This window comes from Sinocyclocheilus rhinocerous, unplaced genomic scaffold, assembly GCF_001515625.1.
Source record: "Sinocyclocheilus rhinocerous isolate Xijiao unplaced genomic scaffold, SAMN03320098_v1.1 scaffold50, whole genome shotgun sequence".
NCBI classification, from domain to species: Eukaryota; Metazoa; Chordata; class Actinopteri; order Cypriniformes; family Cyprinidae; genus Sinocyclocheilus; species Sinocyclocheilus rhinocerous.
In genome coordinates, this window is record NW_015641057.1 from 2,242,785 (window position 1) to 2,261,060 (window position 18,276).

The 18,276-nt window shown below is 38.0% G+C and overlaps 1 protein-coding gene across 2 annotated transcripts; it reads left to right on the forward strand.

Moving 5' to 3' along the window:
- Positions 1-1,241: 1,241 nt before the first annotated feature.
- Positions 1,242-18,247, forward strand: LOC107754493 (protocadherin gamma-C5-like). Of its 2 annotated transcripts, XM_016570968.1 has the most exons (5): positions 1,242-3,976; positions 11,525-11,583; positions 13,067-13,120; positions 15,299-15,396; positions 17,564-18,247. In XM_016570968.1, exons 1-5 carry the CDS (start codon positions 1,535-1,537, stop codon positions 17,764-17,766), a joined length of 2,856 nt encoding a protein of 951 aa, XP_016426454.1. In that variant the 5' UTR covers positions 1,242-1,534; the 3' UTR covers positions 17,767-18,247. The 2 variants fall into 2 exon arrangements, with proteins under 2 accessions (XP_016426454.1, XP_016426455.1); XM_016570969.1 differs by lacking the exon at positions 13,067-13,120 and having other exon boundaries at positions 1,244-3,976.
- Positions 18,248-18,276: the final 29 nt, after the last annotated feature.

The following is an 18,276-nucleotide window of genomic DNA, read 5'->3' on the forward strand; positions in this document are numbered from 1 at the left end:
TAATTGTATATAATTATAAACACTACACAATAGCTGCATTTTTGTTTGTTTTCTATAAGACAAGGACAACGATAACATCCATTTAAATAAAATTTAAACAGTATAAAAGTATGGTGTATAAAAAATATTGCATGTTTATTACATTATCATTATTTTTTGTTGTTGTTGCTATTATCGACTACATATAATAACAACATATTTTATACAACCAGCACCTTTTTTTATAATATTTGATTGGTTTAAACTCTGAATCAGCAGAACTGCACAGACCAAAACATTCATCCAGCCTCCTTTCACCATTGGTCAGAGGGAGAGAGAAAGATATGCATTGTTCTGCATAACATCTGTAGACAGGAAGCTGCAGTGAAAAAAAAATATTTTGGAGAAAGATATCTGAACACCTGTCGGGGTAAATTGTGCCTCTGTGTCTTATTAAATATAGACAGATTTGAACTTTATCAGAGGATTCACTAGATTCACTCGCATAAGGCCTATGCAGCACCACAGACTTTAAGGACATGATCAGTATAGATGTATTTTGGTCCTTTTGAGATTTATCAGCGGGTGAGATATAGTATGGGTACCCATAATCATTAAGATTAATGTATTTGATCAACTGGAATTATATAATTTTTTGACAGATAAGTAATTCTGTAGTAAGCTCTTAAAGCCTGAGAACATATTTAAAATTGTGGGAATTGCTTTCCTTTAAGCCTAGAAATATGCATTTTTAATCCTAATAATCTGCCGTGAAATAAAAGCAATATTTAGAATGGATTTTTGTCCATTTTGGACGCTATTCAGATATTATGAGATAGCAAAGAGGGAAAACTGCGCCGTCTAGTGGCGTGTCATTGTAATTCTTTTGACTTGTTGAATATTGTTTTGTATAATACTGAATATAGAATATTGTATGTATTAAATGGCTCTCGTATTTTGTCTCGTCAGTATTTTATCATTATAAAATATACAATTGCATATTTATTACCTTGTAATGCAACATTGCCAGAGATGTCAGTAGAAGTTTTCAATGGTTTTGTGGTCTGTGGCCGTGTTCACAAATTGGCAGCGTTCCTCAGAGTCTCTAATGCTCTTTATCTCGGCTCGTAAATATTTTCAACCACATGGGATCACTGGCATATGTGTGCTGGAAACAGGTCGACCTGAGCTGTGAAAGTTTCTCCAAGCTCTAGGAGAAGTGTGTGGGTGTCTCTCTCGCTCTCTGTGTGTGATCCGTGTATGTGTGTGTGTGCAAGCACTAGGACGGACCTCTTTGTGACTCAGTCTCCGCCCTGTTGCGCAGCGGAGGCGCAGCTAATTCAGGGAGTTTTGGAGAAGAGCTAGATGGAGGACTGTTTTTCCTCTTGTGATTTCCCGAAAGGTTTACAGCCGTCATGAATTGTGTTAAAACTTCTTCCTTCACTCCGCGCAAATTGGACTGCGTTACGCGCGACATCGTAGCGCCACTTTAATTGGAATATGGATTCTGTAAGACGAAAAAGTTGAAACTTTTCCCCTCCCCGGATCGCACATAATGGAGAGGAGACGCTCGTGGCCCGTGCTCCGCCTCGCGCTCTCCCTCATGCACCTCTCAATCGCGTCCGGTGAGCTCCGTTATTCGGTACCGGAGGAACAGAAACCGGGGTCTGTCGTTGGGAATATAGCGAGGGATTTGGGTCTCAGTGCGATGAGGATTACTGAAAGAAACCTAGAAGTCGTGTCGGGATCTAACGCGCAATATTTCGAGGTAAATCCTAACGGTGTCTTAGTTATTAGAGAGACTATAGATAGGGAGCGCATTTGCGCTTTAAGTTCGACTTGCTCTTTGCACCTTCAACTTCTTCTTCAGAACCCTTTAGAAATTCACAGAGTTCTTGTTCAAATTGATGATGTAAACGACAACGCGCCACACTTTCCAAACGTGAATTCATCACTAGAGATTTCCGAGGCGGCCGCTCCGGGAACGCGGTTCCGTCTGGAGAGCGCACGCGATCCCGATGTGGGCATTAACTCCCTACGCACGTACAGCCTCTCCAGCAGCGACTATTTTGTTTTAAACGTGGAGACTAAAAGCGACGGTAGTAAGTTTCCAGAGCTCGTCCTGGAAAAGGCTCTGGACCGGGAGTTGCAGGCCGCGTTTCGCCTTTCGCTCACGGCCGTGGACGGAGGACAGCCGGAGAAATCCGGGACCACCCTCCTGCTCATTAAGATTCTGGACGTAAATGACAACGCGCCAGTGTTTGATGAGCCGGTGAAAAGGGTTAGTCTTTTGGAAAACTCTCCTCCGGGAATGCTTGTGACTAAACTGAATGCCAGTGATGTGGACTCTGGGATAAACGGGAAAATATCTTACTTATTCAGTAAATATACACCAGAGAGAATACTTAAAATGTTCAGCGTTGATTCTCAATCGGGGGAAATCCGTGTTGTGGGGGATGTGGATTATGAGGAAGCAAATGTATATGACATCACAGTTCAAGCCAGGGATGGAGGCTCTCCCGCCATGGAGGGCTCATGCAACATTAAAGTGGAAATAATCGATGTGAACGATAACACTCCAGAGGTGACATTAACCTCCCTAACCAGCCCCATCCGGGAGGATGCTGAAACCGGCACTGTTATTGCATTGATCAGTGCGAAAGACTTAGATTCTGGGGATAATGGAAAAGTCACACTTAGAGTATCCCAAGGGCTTCCGTTTAAACTAAAGTCAGCCTTTGGAGAGCACTACACACTTGTGACCGACGGACGTCTAGACAGAGAAGTCATTGATGAGTACACTGTTGTTGTCACTGCAGCGGACTCCGGCTCGCCTCCGCTATCCTCTCAGAAGACTTTTGCGGTCCGTTTATCAGATGTTAATGATAATGCACCAGTGTTCTCGCAGAACTCCTACTCAGTGGATGTAGCTGAAAATAACGCTCCTGGTACTCCAATAGCAACCGTTTTGGCATTAGACCCAGACGTCGGAGACAACGCCCGATTGTCATACTCCATCCTACCGACCACCATCCACGGCAGCCCCATTTCCTCATACGTCTACATCAACCCCGAGAACGGGAACATCTTCACCATGCGCTCTTTGGATTACGAGCAAATGAACGCGTTCAAGATTGAAGTGCAGGTTCGCGATGCTGGAGCGCCGCCACAGACGTCTAACATCACCGTTCATGTTTTTGTGGTCGACCAGAACGACAACCCACCCGTCATCCTTTATCCAACCCACTCTGAAGATGCAGGGCTCCAGCTGACCGTCCCACACGGTGCCCCTGTCGGTCATCGTGTTAACAAGCTCGTCGCTGTTGACCCCGACAGTGGCCACAACGCTTGGCTCTTCTACAGCATCGCTCCAGGAGACGATTCATCGCTGTTTCACATCGAACCGCACACGGGTGAACTGCGTACCGCACAGAAACTCATGGACGATGAACAGGGTGGTAAAACCCACCTAGCTTATAACTTCATAGTGGTTGTGCGAGACAACGGCCAGCCAGCTTTGTCCACTAGCGTTTCGGTTATGGTTACCATAGAAGAAAAAAGCCCGGACAAATCGACAGACTTCCGTATAACGCCACACAAGGGGACGGGAATGACGGACGTCACTCTGTACCTCATCATCTCATTGGGCTGCGTGACATTGGTGTCACTCTTGACCATGACGGTGCTCTTGGTACGGTGCATCAGGCACAAGGGCGGTTCGACGTGCTGCTACTCCAGAACGGGCTTCCGTTCCAGGCCCTCCTATCAGCAGAGAGCCCATAAGGACCTTCACCTACAGCTTAACACTGATGGACCCATTAGATATATGGAGGTGGTTGGAGGGCCTCAGGAACCTCACACGAGGACCTACAGGCCCTGCTACTCAACGCTCTCCAGCAGGAGTGACTTTGTGTTTGTCAAGACTCCCATCTTGAGTCATAACAACACACTAAACATGACTTTGACTAGGAAGCACTTAATGAACTCAGCCAATGAGGTGAGAGCATACTCATCCCCACAGCCAATCAGGTTCTTCACTGTGGAGTCACTAATGGATTTTTTCACTACCTCTCAAAAGTTTGGATAAGTTTTTTTTTTTTTTTATCTTGTTAGGCTTTTTGCTCTTCATTTGCTCATTTGTTTGCTCATTTAATTTAAAATCACTTTTTTTTATTCTTTTAAAATAGAATTTATTCCTTTGATGCAAAGCTGAATTTTCAGCGTCATTACTCCAGTCTTCAGTGTCACATGATCCTTCAGAAATCATTCTAATATGCTGATTTGGTGCTGTATTATCGAGTTGATGTTGGTGCTCAAATCTTAATGGTTCTTATTATCAATGTTGAAAACCTGCTGCTGATGATTTTTTTTGTGTGTGTGTGTGTGTGTGTGTGTGTGTAAATTCATTTTTACAGGATCCTTGGATGAAAAGAAACTTCAAAATAACAGTATTTATTTGAAATGTAGATATTTTGTCACATTGTCTTTATGGTCCTTTTGATCAGTTTAATATATCCTTGCTGAATAAAAGTATTGATTTTTTTTTTATCTTAACTACCCAAAACATTTAAGTGGTAGTGTATCACGGTTTCCACAAAAATATCAAGCAGCACCGTTTTCAATACTAATAATAATCAAAAATGTTCCATGAGCAAATCAGATATCAGAATTATTTCTGAAGTATCATGTGACTCTGAAGACTGGAGTAATGCTGAAAATTCAGCTTTACATCACAAGAATTAATTACATTTCAAAATACATTCAAATAGAAAACAGTTCTTTTTAAATTTTAATAATATTTCACAATATTACTATTTTTACTGCATTTTTGATCAAATAAATACAGCCTTGGTGAGCAGAAGAGATATCTCTCAAAAACATTAAACAATTGTATAGTTAATCCAAACATTTGACCGGTAGTACAGGTGGAAAAAAATATATCAGATAATGTTTCAGCCTCAGAGCTGGTTATTACACATGTTGAAGCCTATTTTGTGTTTTCTCTGGGTTTCTCTGAGTTTGTTGATGTGTTATAGCATAGTTTTGTTTCATATGAAGCAGCTGGGTAATTTGTTAAATATGCTTCAATTGTACGTCAAAGTGCCGTTTTTATGATTTAGTAACTTGCTTCCAAAAGCTGCAACAGACTGGCAGGGTGTGAGTCCTGTGTCTAAACAGGAAGAGGGAGGAAGAACAGAGGAAGAAGATGTGGGATCACAAAGGGAAAGGCTGCACGTATATTAAGAACAAAAAGAAAAGCATTTAGCAGAGTCTGGATTTTCAGCAGACAAGAAGGGAGGAGAAAATTAAGTCACAGTAAGGAAAGAGGCTTAGAGAGTATTGGAATAACATGAACTTTGGGATTTTAGACTTGGAAACATGGTTGTCAGAGAGAAAAACATCTAGATTAGTGGTTCTCAACTATTTTTGCTTCAAGACCCATATTTTACATTCAACATCAAGTGGAGACACCAAAATTGTTTATTATACAAAAGTAAACATAAATGACTTTGTACTGGAAAACAAGACAAAAAAAATTCTGAGTAAGGAAACATTTTTTGGAGTACACTGGTTAAGATGAAAGATATGAACAGAAATATGGAGCAGACATTGTGAGTGCACAGAACAGAAACTCTGAAGCGAGGTTGAAAGAGACATGGATAACAGATGGACAGGAAGAGGAACAGACCGACAGACAGAAATGAGGATTTGGATGGGGGAAGGAAAAGGCAGGAATATGACGGATGGGGAGAGAGAGAGAGAGAGAGATAGGAAGTAGGTTGTGGAAGAAAGAGGTGGCGGAATAACAGGATTCCAGAGGTCATGCATTGACCCCTGACGTCCTGTTGTGCTGAACTCATGTTATTGATTCCACACGTCTGAGTCACGTGACCTACATCTGGGATATCCCATAGTGAGTCAATTCTCATTCCTCTTGTGTAGGATTTGCCAGTTTCTTATTGCAAGTTCCTCCTGTGTTTCTTTAGCATGGGAAGCGGTTATTTGTAGAGTTTTAGTCAAATGTCATACAAGTTTGCTGTTTGTTGAAACTGAATTCCTCCGTAATCTCCTGTGTTTATATCTGTAGGGGATGAGCCTTAGAAATTGAGTTTTCCTCTTTCTTTCTCCCATTCTCTCCGTTCGGGACCTAATGTCCCATCTCTAAGTCTCTTGAGAGTCGTTCTGTCTCTCGGGTCGCTGGGCTGCCATCTGGCTCTGCTATCATGACACGTGCTCTCTCTCTCTCTCTGTGTGTGTGTGTGTGTGTGTGAGGAGGCGGGCATGTGAGTTTCAATAGAGATGGAAGAATCTGAGGGCAGAGAGACGGGTGTGTGTGTGTGTGTGTGGTCCTCTTGGTCCATAGCAGATTCTAGACCTACAAGAATGATTTAGGTAATCCTGAGATAGTTACCCTTCATGGTTTCTTACCTTTTCTTTTTCACCCTGTCAAAAATATCTTTTGACTTTCACTTTCCTTTTACCAATTTTCTTTCTAACTTTTTAAAGAGTGAATCTCACATAATCTGTCCAAAAAAAACGTCTAGATCATATTGTGCTTAAAGAAAACTTTTAGAATTTAAGAAATGAGAATTTATTGCCTCTTCTTTACAATTGTGCACAGTCTACATCAATTTTTTTATTATTGTATTGCTTAAAACATGCAGTAAATTGTATTTTTAAATTCAAAATATTGAATAAAAATCTAATGAGAATGACTCAGCTCAGCTCAGAATTTTAAAGTTACAGTAATTTGTATTAGTAAAAATGTCAAATGTTCCTAAATAGTCATAATTCTTTATTTTTACCTTTTGTTCTAATTTTAGAAATTCAATTAAATCTCTTGCATTTTCATTACAATTAATGCACAAACTACTACAAGTTATCATTATTGTAATGCAAAAAATATGCATGAAATTTATTTTTAAAATATTGATTCGGAATTTAATGAGAATAATCACTATTAAAATATCCAAAACAAATGACAGTAATGATAAATCTGTAGGAAATATGTTTAATGTAAAAATGTTATAATTTTCCATCTTTACTTTTTGGTTTGAAGGTGTAATGTGGCCTGGACAAATTTATGGGAAATTCATCTGTTTATATGCCAATATTTATGTTAAAACCCCAATTTAATACATGCCAGACAGTTTTATGAGCCTAGTCTGTTGGAAAGGCTCCAAACTACCACTCTGTCTAAAGATTTGTTACTTTCTGTATTTGTTGACTTTTTGCAGTCAGGTTATGACAGTAAACATATTTCATGACTTTCTGCCAACTTTGTCCATGTTTTTAGTTTAACCCATTTCACTTTGATCATGTTGCCATTGCTTTTCTCTGAAGCTCTTGTAGTGTCCTACTTTTATTCTATTCAGCTGTGACCATCCTGATCAGTACAATCAGACTGTGGTTAGTGGGACTAAGTGGTTTTAGCGTTTTGCTGTGTGGTTGCTAGGGAGTTTTGGGTGGTTGCTAGGTGGTTCAAGTCAGAAGAGTACACATTAAGTCATTAATTAACTGGTTTCTAGACATATGCATCTGCCCTTCTGTTTTTAGTGATATTGTGTGTACAGTTTATACAGAGAGCGGCCTGCAAAGTGTTTACAAGTTATACAAAGAAAAATAGATCTTTCTGGAATCAGGTAGCTTCCTGTTCAGTGTGTAGAAAATGGTTAGGGATGTTTCTATTGTGTGGTCAGGATATATGTCACATACAGATGTTTTCCATGTGATCTATGAGGACGGATGTCTTATATAAATCTAGTTTGTTCATTCACAGGATCTTTCAGAGTTGATATACTGACCCAGATGCTCCTGGTTCATATGTGTGTGCCAGATGTAAAGCTACAGATTAAGGCTGAAGGGTTATGAATTGTAGTTATAATAAGAACATGTGATTCATCTATGAAAGCTTATATCTGTAAGCTGAATGTGTGAATTTATCGCAGTCCAGTGGCTTTTTAATGTGGCTCATTCAAATAGAATTGAGAGTAAGTATGATTCCTTTTATTATACTTTTTTGTTGTTGCTGCTCAAGTTTTAGCATGACTGATTTGATACACACATGTTTTGCAATAGTTCAAATGTGTGTATTTTCATACATACAGTAGGTGTGCTTCATCCTGCTTCAGCATGTGTGCAGAGCATTAGTGTGTTTACAGATGTCACACAGACCTTTAGGTGTATTTTGTGTGTGTGTGTGTGTGTGTTTGGGAGTGTGATACATCTATTGTATGTTATTTGTATAAATATTCAGTATGGAAATAGAATTTTCTGAAGGGACACTTCCCACCTGCAGCTGTGACCTTGAGTTAATGTGGCAAGGTTAAGTTGTGTGACCTCATTCTGATCACCATGGCGATGGTGAATCTTGAATTAGAAAGGGAACATAGTGAAGTCTTATGGCAACAATGTAACAGTACTGTTTGAAAAGCTAATTGTTTTAACTGCATACTGTTTTAAAACATATGCTCATAACAAAGTCAGATACCTCATTATGGAAGATTTCGCTTTATTTCTGACATTCCTGCAGGCGGATGTAACCTTCATGCTCACTCACTCTGAACTCTTTGTGTCCTTGCCGAATGAGTGTTTTGTACACATGTAGATATGCAGGTATCATTACTGTCTGAAAGACTCTGATCCTGAATGTGACTAATGTTGTGATTGTTCTGATTAATCTGATGTGGTTTAGTGTAATGTTCTGTGTGTAGAGTGAGGCGTGTTTGTGTTTGGGTCAGAGTCACCTGTGCTCGGTTTGTGAGGTTTAGGATTGTGTGTTTATGGGTTTGCTTGGCTATTTGGCTTTACTTCGTGAATAAAATTGTTCACAGACATTACCGGGAAAAAATAATGATGTCTACAAATTTAAAACTTTGTAAATTATTTTTTTTCCCTAAACTTAAATACTTAAACTTTTTAAATGAGGTGAACGACAGTGATATAAAGTTTAGGTTAATCTTGCAGTTGTTGCATTTATGATTGTGTGTTTATTGGTTTACCTGGCTATAGTTTTGTGACCAAGAAGCTATGTTTTATATGTAAATAACTGTTTTGTTTTGTATTGTTTTGTATTGATCTGGAAATGCTAAACATTTTTTCATACAGTCCGGTTTTAGGTTAGTAGTAATTAGGTTAGGTTGTCTAAATCAGACCAAAATTTTTTTATTTTTTTTATGATTTTTTTTTTTACAAATGTTTACTTTGTTACCAAAATTGTATCAACATGTAGTCTAAATTCGGGGGGAAAAGCTATATATATATTAATTTTTTTATTTGTCCCCAAAGTAAGTAAATAACTGTTTGTTTTTTGTTTTGTTTTGTTTTGTTTTTTGTTTTGTTTTAAAAAAATGCATTTGAAACTTTTTTTCATACAGGTTGGGTTATTAGTTATTAGGTTAGGTTGTCTAAATCAGACAAAAAAAAAGAAGAAAAAGTAGGGATGTTTACAAATGTAAAAAATCTAAAAATGCTAAGCACTTTTTTTTAAATACAGGTTGGCAGGGCCGTAGCTGGGGTTTGCAGGGGCACGTTGCAGGTTGTACCCGTGGGCCCTGTTTAAAATTGTTTAATTTGCATGTTTGTTCTATTTATTTATTTGTGCTATTTACACAATGTTTTTTTTTCTTCTTTTTTTTTATCACGTTTGTAGGTGTCCAGGTACAGAAACCGAACAATCAAATGTAAAATAGTAAACTAGGCGCGGTCACTTTGCATCCATTATAATGATACACATCCGATTTCTTTCTCAACTGTTTACGTTCACTTTAGACACATAACCGACAGTTTTTTTCGAGGATACAGGTATTTCGACATCACTTTGTATGTATTTGTCGGTTCAAGAGCAAGAAGAGGCGAAACTCAATTCGTGGTCCAAGGACTGTGAGATGCTTGTCTCTGCGTGTGCGATGTGCACTGCAGTGCTATATTGGGCTTTTTCACAACTTTTTGTGTTTGCATGTTTAAACTGGCCATTTGTATTGGTTCGTTCAGGCACAGGAGGATGCAAGGGAGAGCTCGGTTCGCTGTTCGCGCGTATTGAGACGTGGCTCTGTCTGCGCACCGAACACAGCGTGCGAGTACTCGGTTGATTTTTTCCGCATCTTCTGATTGAATGCTTTAAACTCTTTTGAATGTTTAAATTGGCAAGGTTTAAAAACACGTGATAATGATATGCTTTAGTGACGATGCGCAGCAGTGGCCCCTCTGCTGTCCTGAGCATCTTTTTAGGCTGGCCTCAGCCAGTCGGTTGAGATCGCCGGGGGCCCCTATAATCGTCACCACCTTTCACCCCACTAGCGACAGCCCTGCAGGTTGGTATTAGGTTATTAGGTTTACGAATGTGTGTTTAATGGTTTACTTGGCTATACTTTGCGACCAAAATTGTCCCCAAAAGTTTTGTAAATTGGACAATTTTGTATTATTATTAATGTATTATTTTACAATAACTAGATAAAGCTGAGGTGTATGAGAACACATTTAGCACATTTTATATAAAACAATATTTTGTATAAATGTAAATACAATGTAAATGTAAGTCAGCCCCCATTTATATAGTTCAGTAAGCATATATGTGTACCTGTTGTGTGTATTCTCTGAGCTCAGCTGATGTTTGTCTGGCATTTGTGGGTGTTGCTTTTGATGCAAATATTTCCTGTGTGCCTGTGCGTTTGTATTGTTTGTTTCTTGTATATGGTCTTGCCTTTTGTCTTGTTGAAATATGTGAGAATATGGAACTAAATGGGCTTTAAGTTCTATTTCATGTGAATTTCTAACAGTTAATTTAAGTAAGACTGTTTGTTAATTTGGTCTTGATTAGCTATTTTGGCAGTGCTCCATTTCACTGCACAATAAGAGAATGCAGATGAAAAAGTATCCCAAATTCTAGAACTGAAAAGGCTTTTGTCATTGGTGTTTTTTTAATCATATAAGTATTTTTATTTCGGGGTTTGTGATATTTTAAAGAGATAATATGCAGTGTGTTTGAGTGTTTGCTGTCCTGAGGATGGAATCACAATGGTCTTTCTGTCTTTGGCCCAATTAGTCACAGAGCTTGTTTCTCGCTCACTGGAACAATCCTGAACTCTCTCTGAGTGTGTGTGTGTGTGTGTGTGTGTGTGTTCAGACTGAAATGCTAGAATTCCTGCTCATCCCAGCCGTGTTTCAAATGAGCTGTCATTATTAACTGCTCTGTATATGTGTGTGTAAATAACCGTAACTTATTGAGCACCCATCCATTTCAAAAGAAACCTCTCTAGAAGTCAGTTGTCAAAGCTGCTTCTGACATTCATTTAGACCTCATCATACTCATGTTTCCTTTGGCACTATGTAATAAAGTGAACAAGTCTCTCGTTCTTGTGGTTTGGTCACATGCTGCGTCCTCAAGGTCACACTGACGGCCGTCACCGCATTCAGGATACACTCTTACATCACTTCTCTGTCCTTATGGCAACAGCAAGGTCACACAAATAGACTTGCAAATGAATGGTGCTGGATTTTTCTTTTTATATGTCATTACTCATGCTTTCCTTTTGTCTCGTTACAGCAAAAACCACCCGGCGCTGACTGGCGTTTCACCCAGAACCAGAGGCCCGGGCCCAGCGGGTGAGTAACACACACACACACACACACACACACACACACACACACACATACGTTCACTTTACATTTGCATTATGTAAAGGCAGAAAGTCACCTCTTTTGAGAGCAGAAACATTTGCATTGAATAAATGGTTAGCACACACACTGAGGTGCATATATATGTGTGTGTATAGAGTAATAGAAGACATACATTGCATGTAGATTTGCTTGTGTATAAGAAATATAAGCTGTTAATGTATATGTAAGACAGGTATAATGCAATTCCAAAGAGAAAGAGAAAAGCCAAAAGAGAAAGAAACTAGCTGTGCTGAATCTTAATGTTCTTCTCCTCTTAACAAAATGGCTGCTGTTTTTCAAGCGCTTTCCCCTCCACCCCCAACACTTCAATCTGCCAAGAGAAAGAGAGAGAGGCCAGAAAGAGAAAAAGAGCGGGACCCTGAGGTTTATTGCCATGCTAATGCCTGTTATAGTCATGCATTGTGCTGAAACTGATTGGAACTATTAAGATGCCAAAGAGCTTTGACTATTTTAGTGTGATTGACAGCGAATCGTCCAATCAGATGCTCTTTAGGGGGAGGGGTCGGTCACAGGCAGCCAATAGGGTCCAGATTCTCTTGTGTGCCAGTGTTCACGGCGCATCAGTTTCCATAACAGATGTTACACAACACATTCCAGCCTGACAGGACCCAGTTTGAAAGAATCCATTTGGAAGAAATTAAATATTTTTGTTTAGTTTAAACTGGCAGCGCTACATATATCACAGCAGGCCCAAAGATCTGTGTGTTGTTAGCAAGGTTATTATACTGTAAAAAATTATTGTTCGAAGTTGTAAATAAAACAAAGGTAATTGGAGTATGTTTTACAAGAAAATACTATTTCAGTCTTTCTGCTTTAAAATTTCATGTTTAATTTACTTGCTTGTCATTTTTATAATTATTTGGGTATTTTCTTGCAATTTTTGAGTGAAAATTGCTTCAAAGTTTCAGGGTATAGGCAACTAAAACTAAAACCATAAAAAACCCACTTGAAATAGTGAAATAAATACTGAAATAAAATAAAATATTAAAAGAACCTACCAAGTTACCTACAGCATTTCTCATTTTCATTTGACTTGATGTACTAAAATAAGTAAAAAATAAAATAAATAAATAATAAATATAAATTATAAATACATATAAATCTAAATACATAAATATTATTACAAATTATATATATATATATATAGAGAGAGAGAGAGAGAGAGAGAGATAGATAGATAGATAGATAAAATAATAAAACTAATAAATAAAGAACTAATACAAATTACAAAAATAAAATAAAAATGCTAAAATTTAAGCTAAAAATAGAATTAAAACTAATTTAAAATATCAATTAAAACTATAATAGTATCTCAAAGATACTAAAATAACACAGTGCTTCAGTTTAAAACTTATTTTACCTTAGTTTCTGCCAAAATACCATAGTTAATATCAGTCTTTTCTTTCAGTTCCTTCAAGCTCCAGTCTACACACGTAAGATGGACGCCGCCGAGCAGGCTGAGGTATTGAAGTGTAGCTAGAGTCCCTGCTCGTTCCTGTAGGATCAGGTTCCTCATCTGAGACTATTGGTGCTGCATTAGTGTCCAATAGTGACGCTGGGGCCGTTCTGCTCATAGAATAGAATAGAAAACAGTGTGTAGAGTTGTGCACGTTAGTAGCTTCGACCTTGTTGCAGCGCATCCCACGGTTTTGGATTCGTGAAGGGAATTGCACAATGTCCTTTGTGTAAAGATTTGTAACGGGTTTTATGAATGAATAGCTACAAACAATGACATCTTGGACTATAACTTTCACATTTTTTATACAACTCACAATCTGGTCCACAGGAAGTGATTATCTGACCACAGGATGTGATAATGCTGACCACAGGAAGTCTGATTTCCTGCAAGTGTGATGAGACGCTGATTGTGGAGAAATGAGGCGTCTTATCTTCATGCTACTAAACAGGAAATCTTGTCTGTCGTCCTTAAGTGTTGGGCCAGGATATGGCGAGTTAACCCGGTTTGCGTTGTTCTATGTTTAAAAGTGGCGATGGTTAAGTGGTTAAGAATCTGAACTGGTGGCCCAAATGTCTCAAGACAGTTTGATCTCAGTACTGATGCATCATATGAACTGAATAAATCACTGCTCTGGTTCTCATTAGGGTTGTTCGCTCTAAAACAACATCACCCTGTTTTTCCCTCATCTTGGCACTGTGAGTTCATCTCTTTTCAAATGCTTGGCATAAACAGTGTCTTTTCCTCCTCAAATGTTTTACTGCCCTTCATTCTTTCTGTCACTTTTTCCTTTACATGCTTAAATTCCAGTTTTTGCTCTTCATGCTTTCTTTCTTTCTTTCTCTTCCCAATGTCTTTCCTGTCTTTGAGTCAGTTTTAGCCTCCTCTCCCACCCGTCCTGCGGTCGTGTCTTGTATGCAGATGTTGTGCTGTGCCGCTGCGGTTGATTGTCTGGTGTCTGTGATGATAGGGGGTTTTACAGCCGCTGGGCTCATTTAAGACAGGAAGTGAGACCCCACGAGACCCCGACTTCAGAGACAGATGGCTTTTAGCATTAGCATCTCATTCTCTCTCTGTGCTAGAGGAGCTTTCCTCAGATCAGATCAGAATCAGAAAATTCTTTTGAGTTTTCTATAAATCAAAGAATCCTGAAAAAATACATTTATCACTGTTTCCACAAAAATATTAAGCAGCACTTTATATATTAACTCTTTTTGAAATTAATAACAAGAAATGTTTCTTAAGCAGGAGATCAGTATATTAGATTGATTTCTAAGGATTGTGACAATGAGGACTGGAGTAATGATGCTGAAAATTCAGCTTTGTATCACAGGAATAAAGTATATTATATTCAAATAGAACATGGCTATTTTTAATTGTAAAAATATTTCTTAATATTAAAGTTTTTACCATATTTTTTTATCAAATAATTGCAGCCTTAAAGGGTTAGTTCACCCAAAAATGAAAATTAGCCCATAAATTACTCACCCTCAAGAAGACATTTCTTCCACAAACATTTATATTTAAAAAATCCTTAAAGTTTTGAAGGGGTAGTGTGTTTCCTGATGTTACTGGGAACAGGATGCGGAATCTCCATTATTCTTCCCACACGCAGAGAAAAGACGTCCGGGATGTTTTTTTTTATTTTTTTATGAGGAACAGCGATTTTGTCCTTTGTTCACGTAGCCTTTACTAATAAAGGAAAGTTTTTAATGTTTTAATTAACACATTATGTCCTGTTTGTGGCGCTGTAATCTTCAAAACTAAACTCCTGTGTTTGTGGGCAATTAATGGAGGTAAATTTGAAGTGTATTTGTTGCTTTTCCTGGTTACCGACAGCAAAGCAAGCTTTGTGCGTGTAATGAGGTGAATTTTAGTGCGATCAGAGCGTGGATGCAAATTGCAGAGTTTTTAAACACGCCTTTGATGATCAAGTCGGAGCACATGGAAGTGTTCAGTGGTTTTGTGTGCATTTGCTGTAGTTTTCAGCAGCTGTTACTGCTCATTCTCCGCTCGTTTTCGTTTTCCAACATGGTGTAGTTAAAAGTAACATGGAGGATTTTGTGTGTGTGTGTGTGTTAAATTAGGGCACAAAGCGCCTCACACTCACTGCAGCTGTTGCTGATAGCAGCAGTACAGAATGGCCTCTGTTTTGCTGACTCTATTTCCTTTTCCTCTCTGCAGGGCTGCCGCCACTCCTGAGGTTGCCGTGGGAACAGGACCCTGGCCCAACCCTCCAACCGAGGCCGAGCAGCTCCAGGCGCTGATGGCCGCTGCTAACGGTGAGAATCTCTCACTTGCTCTTTTATATCACTATGCATTCTATTGTGCATATGTATTGTTGAAAACATGAGAAACATTGACTTTGTTGCATTGCTGTCTGATTATTCAGTCATTTACATCTTAATCAGATGAATTTTTGCATATATGTTTGTCTTGCATGCATGATTGACAATCATGTTGAATGAGCTGTCCATGTGGGAACAGATGTCCATGTGGGAACACACACACACACACACACAGTTCAGTGGCCCATATCTATACAAACCACATCAAAGCTATTGACACACAGCAGCATGAAGTCAGCCTCTCTCATGTTTCCCTTTATTTTCACTGCTGCTGTGACTGAGCAGGAATAAAAAAAAAAAGTGACTCATCACACATTCACTTAGTTGCTGTGGTATTTCTTAATCATGTCAATGGATGCTGCTGTTACTTAAAGCTAATTATGACTACAGACTAACTCAAAATGAATACTGGTATTTTGCCTGTAAAACACATGCATTACAAAAGATTGGGGTTGGGTTTTTGAAGTCATTAATTCTCACCAAGTCTCAAAAATACAGTAAAACAGTAATATTGTGAAATATTATTATAATATAAATGTTTTCTATGAGAATATATGTTAAAATGTAATTTATTCCTGTGATCAAAGCTGAATTTTCAGCGTCATTACTCCAGTCTTCAGTCACATTATCCTTCAGAAATCATTCTAATTTGCTGATTTGTGCTCAAGAAACATTTCTGATTGTCAATGTTGAAAACAGTTGTGCTGCTTCATATTTTTTGTGGAAACTGTCATACATTTTTATTTTCTTTAATAGAAAGTTCAAAAGAACAGCATTCATTTGAAATAGATTTTTTTTTTGTAACATTTTAAAAGTTTTTGTCTCTTTTTTTGTGGAATTTAATTCATTCGTGCTGAATAAAGGGGGGAAAAAATTCTTACTGACCCCAAACTTTTGAACTGTAGTGTACATCCGCTTATGTAAAAGCAAATTAGAGCAGATTGTTTTGGCCAGATCCTAAAGCCATTCACACAGACACATGAGAAGCAAGTGGAATCATTTTATATTTGTTCTACAAAGACTCTGAGACAGACGTTATTGAGTTATTTGTTTCCCGCTGGAGAACGTCACTGTTTCCACTGTTCTGTCCAGCACTGTTCTGAGATCAGACATTCAGCAGTTTTCCATTAACACTCAGTTTGTTTGAATTTGTCATTGTTCTTTTTTGTAGGTTGAAATCTTGTAGAATAAGCTTTGTTGCATAGATGGTTTACTGGGACTTAATATGTGACCCTAGACCACAAAACCAGTTATAAGGGTCCATTTTTTTTTTTAAATAAATAAGCTTTTCATTGATATATGGTTTGTTAAGATAGGACAATATTTGGCCGAGATACAACTATTTGAAAATCTTGAATCTGAGGGTGCAAAAAAATCTAAATATTGAGAAAATCGCCTTAAAAGTTGTCCAAATGAAGTTCTTAGCAAAAGTAAGTTTAGATATATTTACGGTAGGAAATTTACAAAATATCTTCATGGAACATGATCTTTACTTAATATCCTAATGATTTTTGGCATAAAAGAAAAATCCCTTTCAAAAACATTGACCCATACAATGTATTTTTGGCTATTGCTACAAATATACCCATGCCACTTAAGACTGTTTTGTGGTCCAGGGTCACATATCTTAGTCAAAAAAAAAGTATGAGATTGTATATCTTGATTTAAGTATGTTTAGATATTTTTATTGGAAAACAGGACAAAACATACCTTTTTTCAGTGTTTAAATTAAGTTAATTTTTTTCTGACCCCAGTGGCAGATAATATTTATAATTTTAAGCATAAACTCATTTAATTTTGATACAGTTTTCAGAAAACAGTCCTCAATATATTAAATTATTTTGCTATCTTAATTTAAGAATGTTTAGATATGTATATGTACTTAATTTTGTACAAGACAAAATACTTAGTAAGAATATCATTTTTTGCAGTGACAGTTTATTCACTTAGCAAATGCTTTCATGCAAAGCGACTTGCTTTTTTTGGTGACTTGCTATTTTTTTTTCCATAACATATTTAAACAAATTATTTCAAAAAGAGTTCAGGAGCTGTGTGAAATCCTCTCAGAATCATCTAACAGAAAACTCTATTCTCTCTGCAGAAGTCAGCGAGGCGACCAACACTCTGGGTCCAGGCACCATGGGTCTGAGCACCCGCTACAGCCCTCAGTTCACCCTGCAGCACGTCCCTGATTACCGGCAGAACGTCTACATCCCCGGCAGCACCGCTAAAATCAGTTACAAGTCCACAAGTGCCCGCAGTGGCATATCGTCCTTAGTATTCAGTATTTCCAGGTTATCCTGAAGTGTTGAAGCTCTTTATCAGTGCTGGTTGTAATTAGATGGGTTAGTTATGATACCTTCAGTGAGTATCTGTTGTTTTGATGGTCACAAAACCTCCTGACTTTGTAAGTTGCTGATCTAGGCAGCAATCAAGCTCAAGTAATTACGGATGGAATATGAATACTGTTAAAATCCAATACCAGTTAGGATTGATGCTGTTTTAGGAGGCAACTTGCACTCATTGAATGTACAACAAGCACAGTAACTGTCATTAAAGAGTCAGTTATTAGAACTTTGAAAGCTGGTTCTAGAAAATAAATTTCATCCAAGTTCCGGTTCACTTTCCCTCTGAATACAACAGTTCTCGTACCATTGGCATGACGTTCCTTTGTAAATAGAAATTTGCCCTTAAAAACCCTTGAAACCTGTTCAGATAATCAGCTAAAAAGGAATGGCTTACTACTGGAATGTCATTTTATTTTACAGAAAGAAATGCACAAAAATATCAAAATGGAGAAAAAAAAAAAAAAAA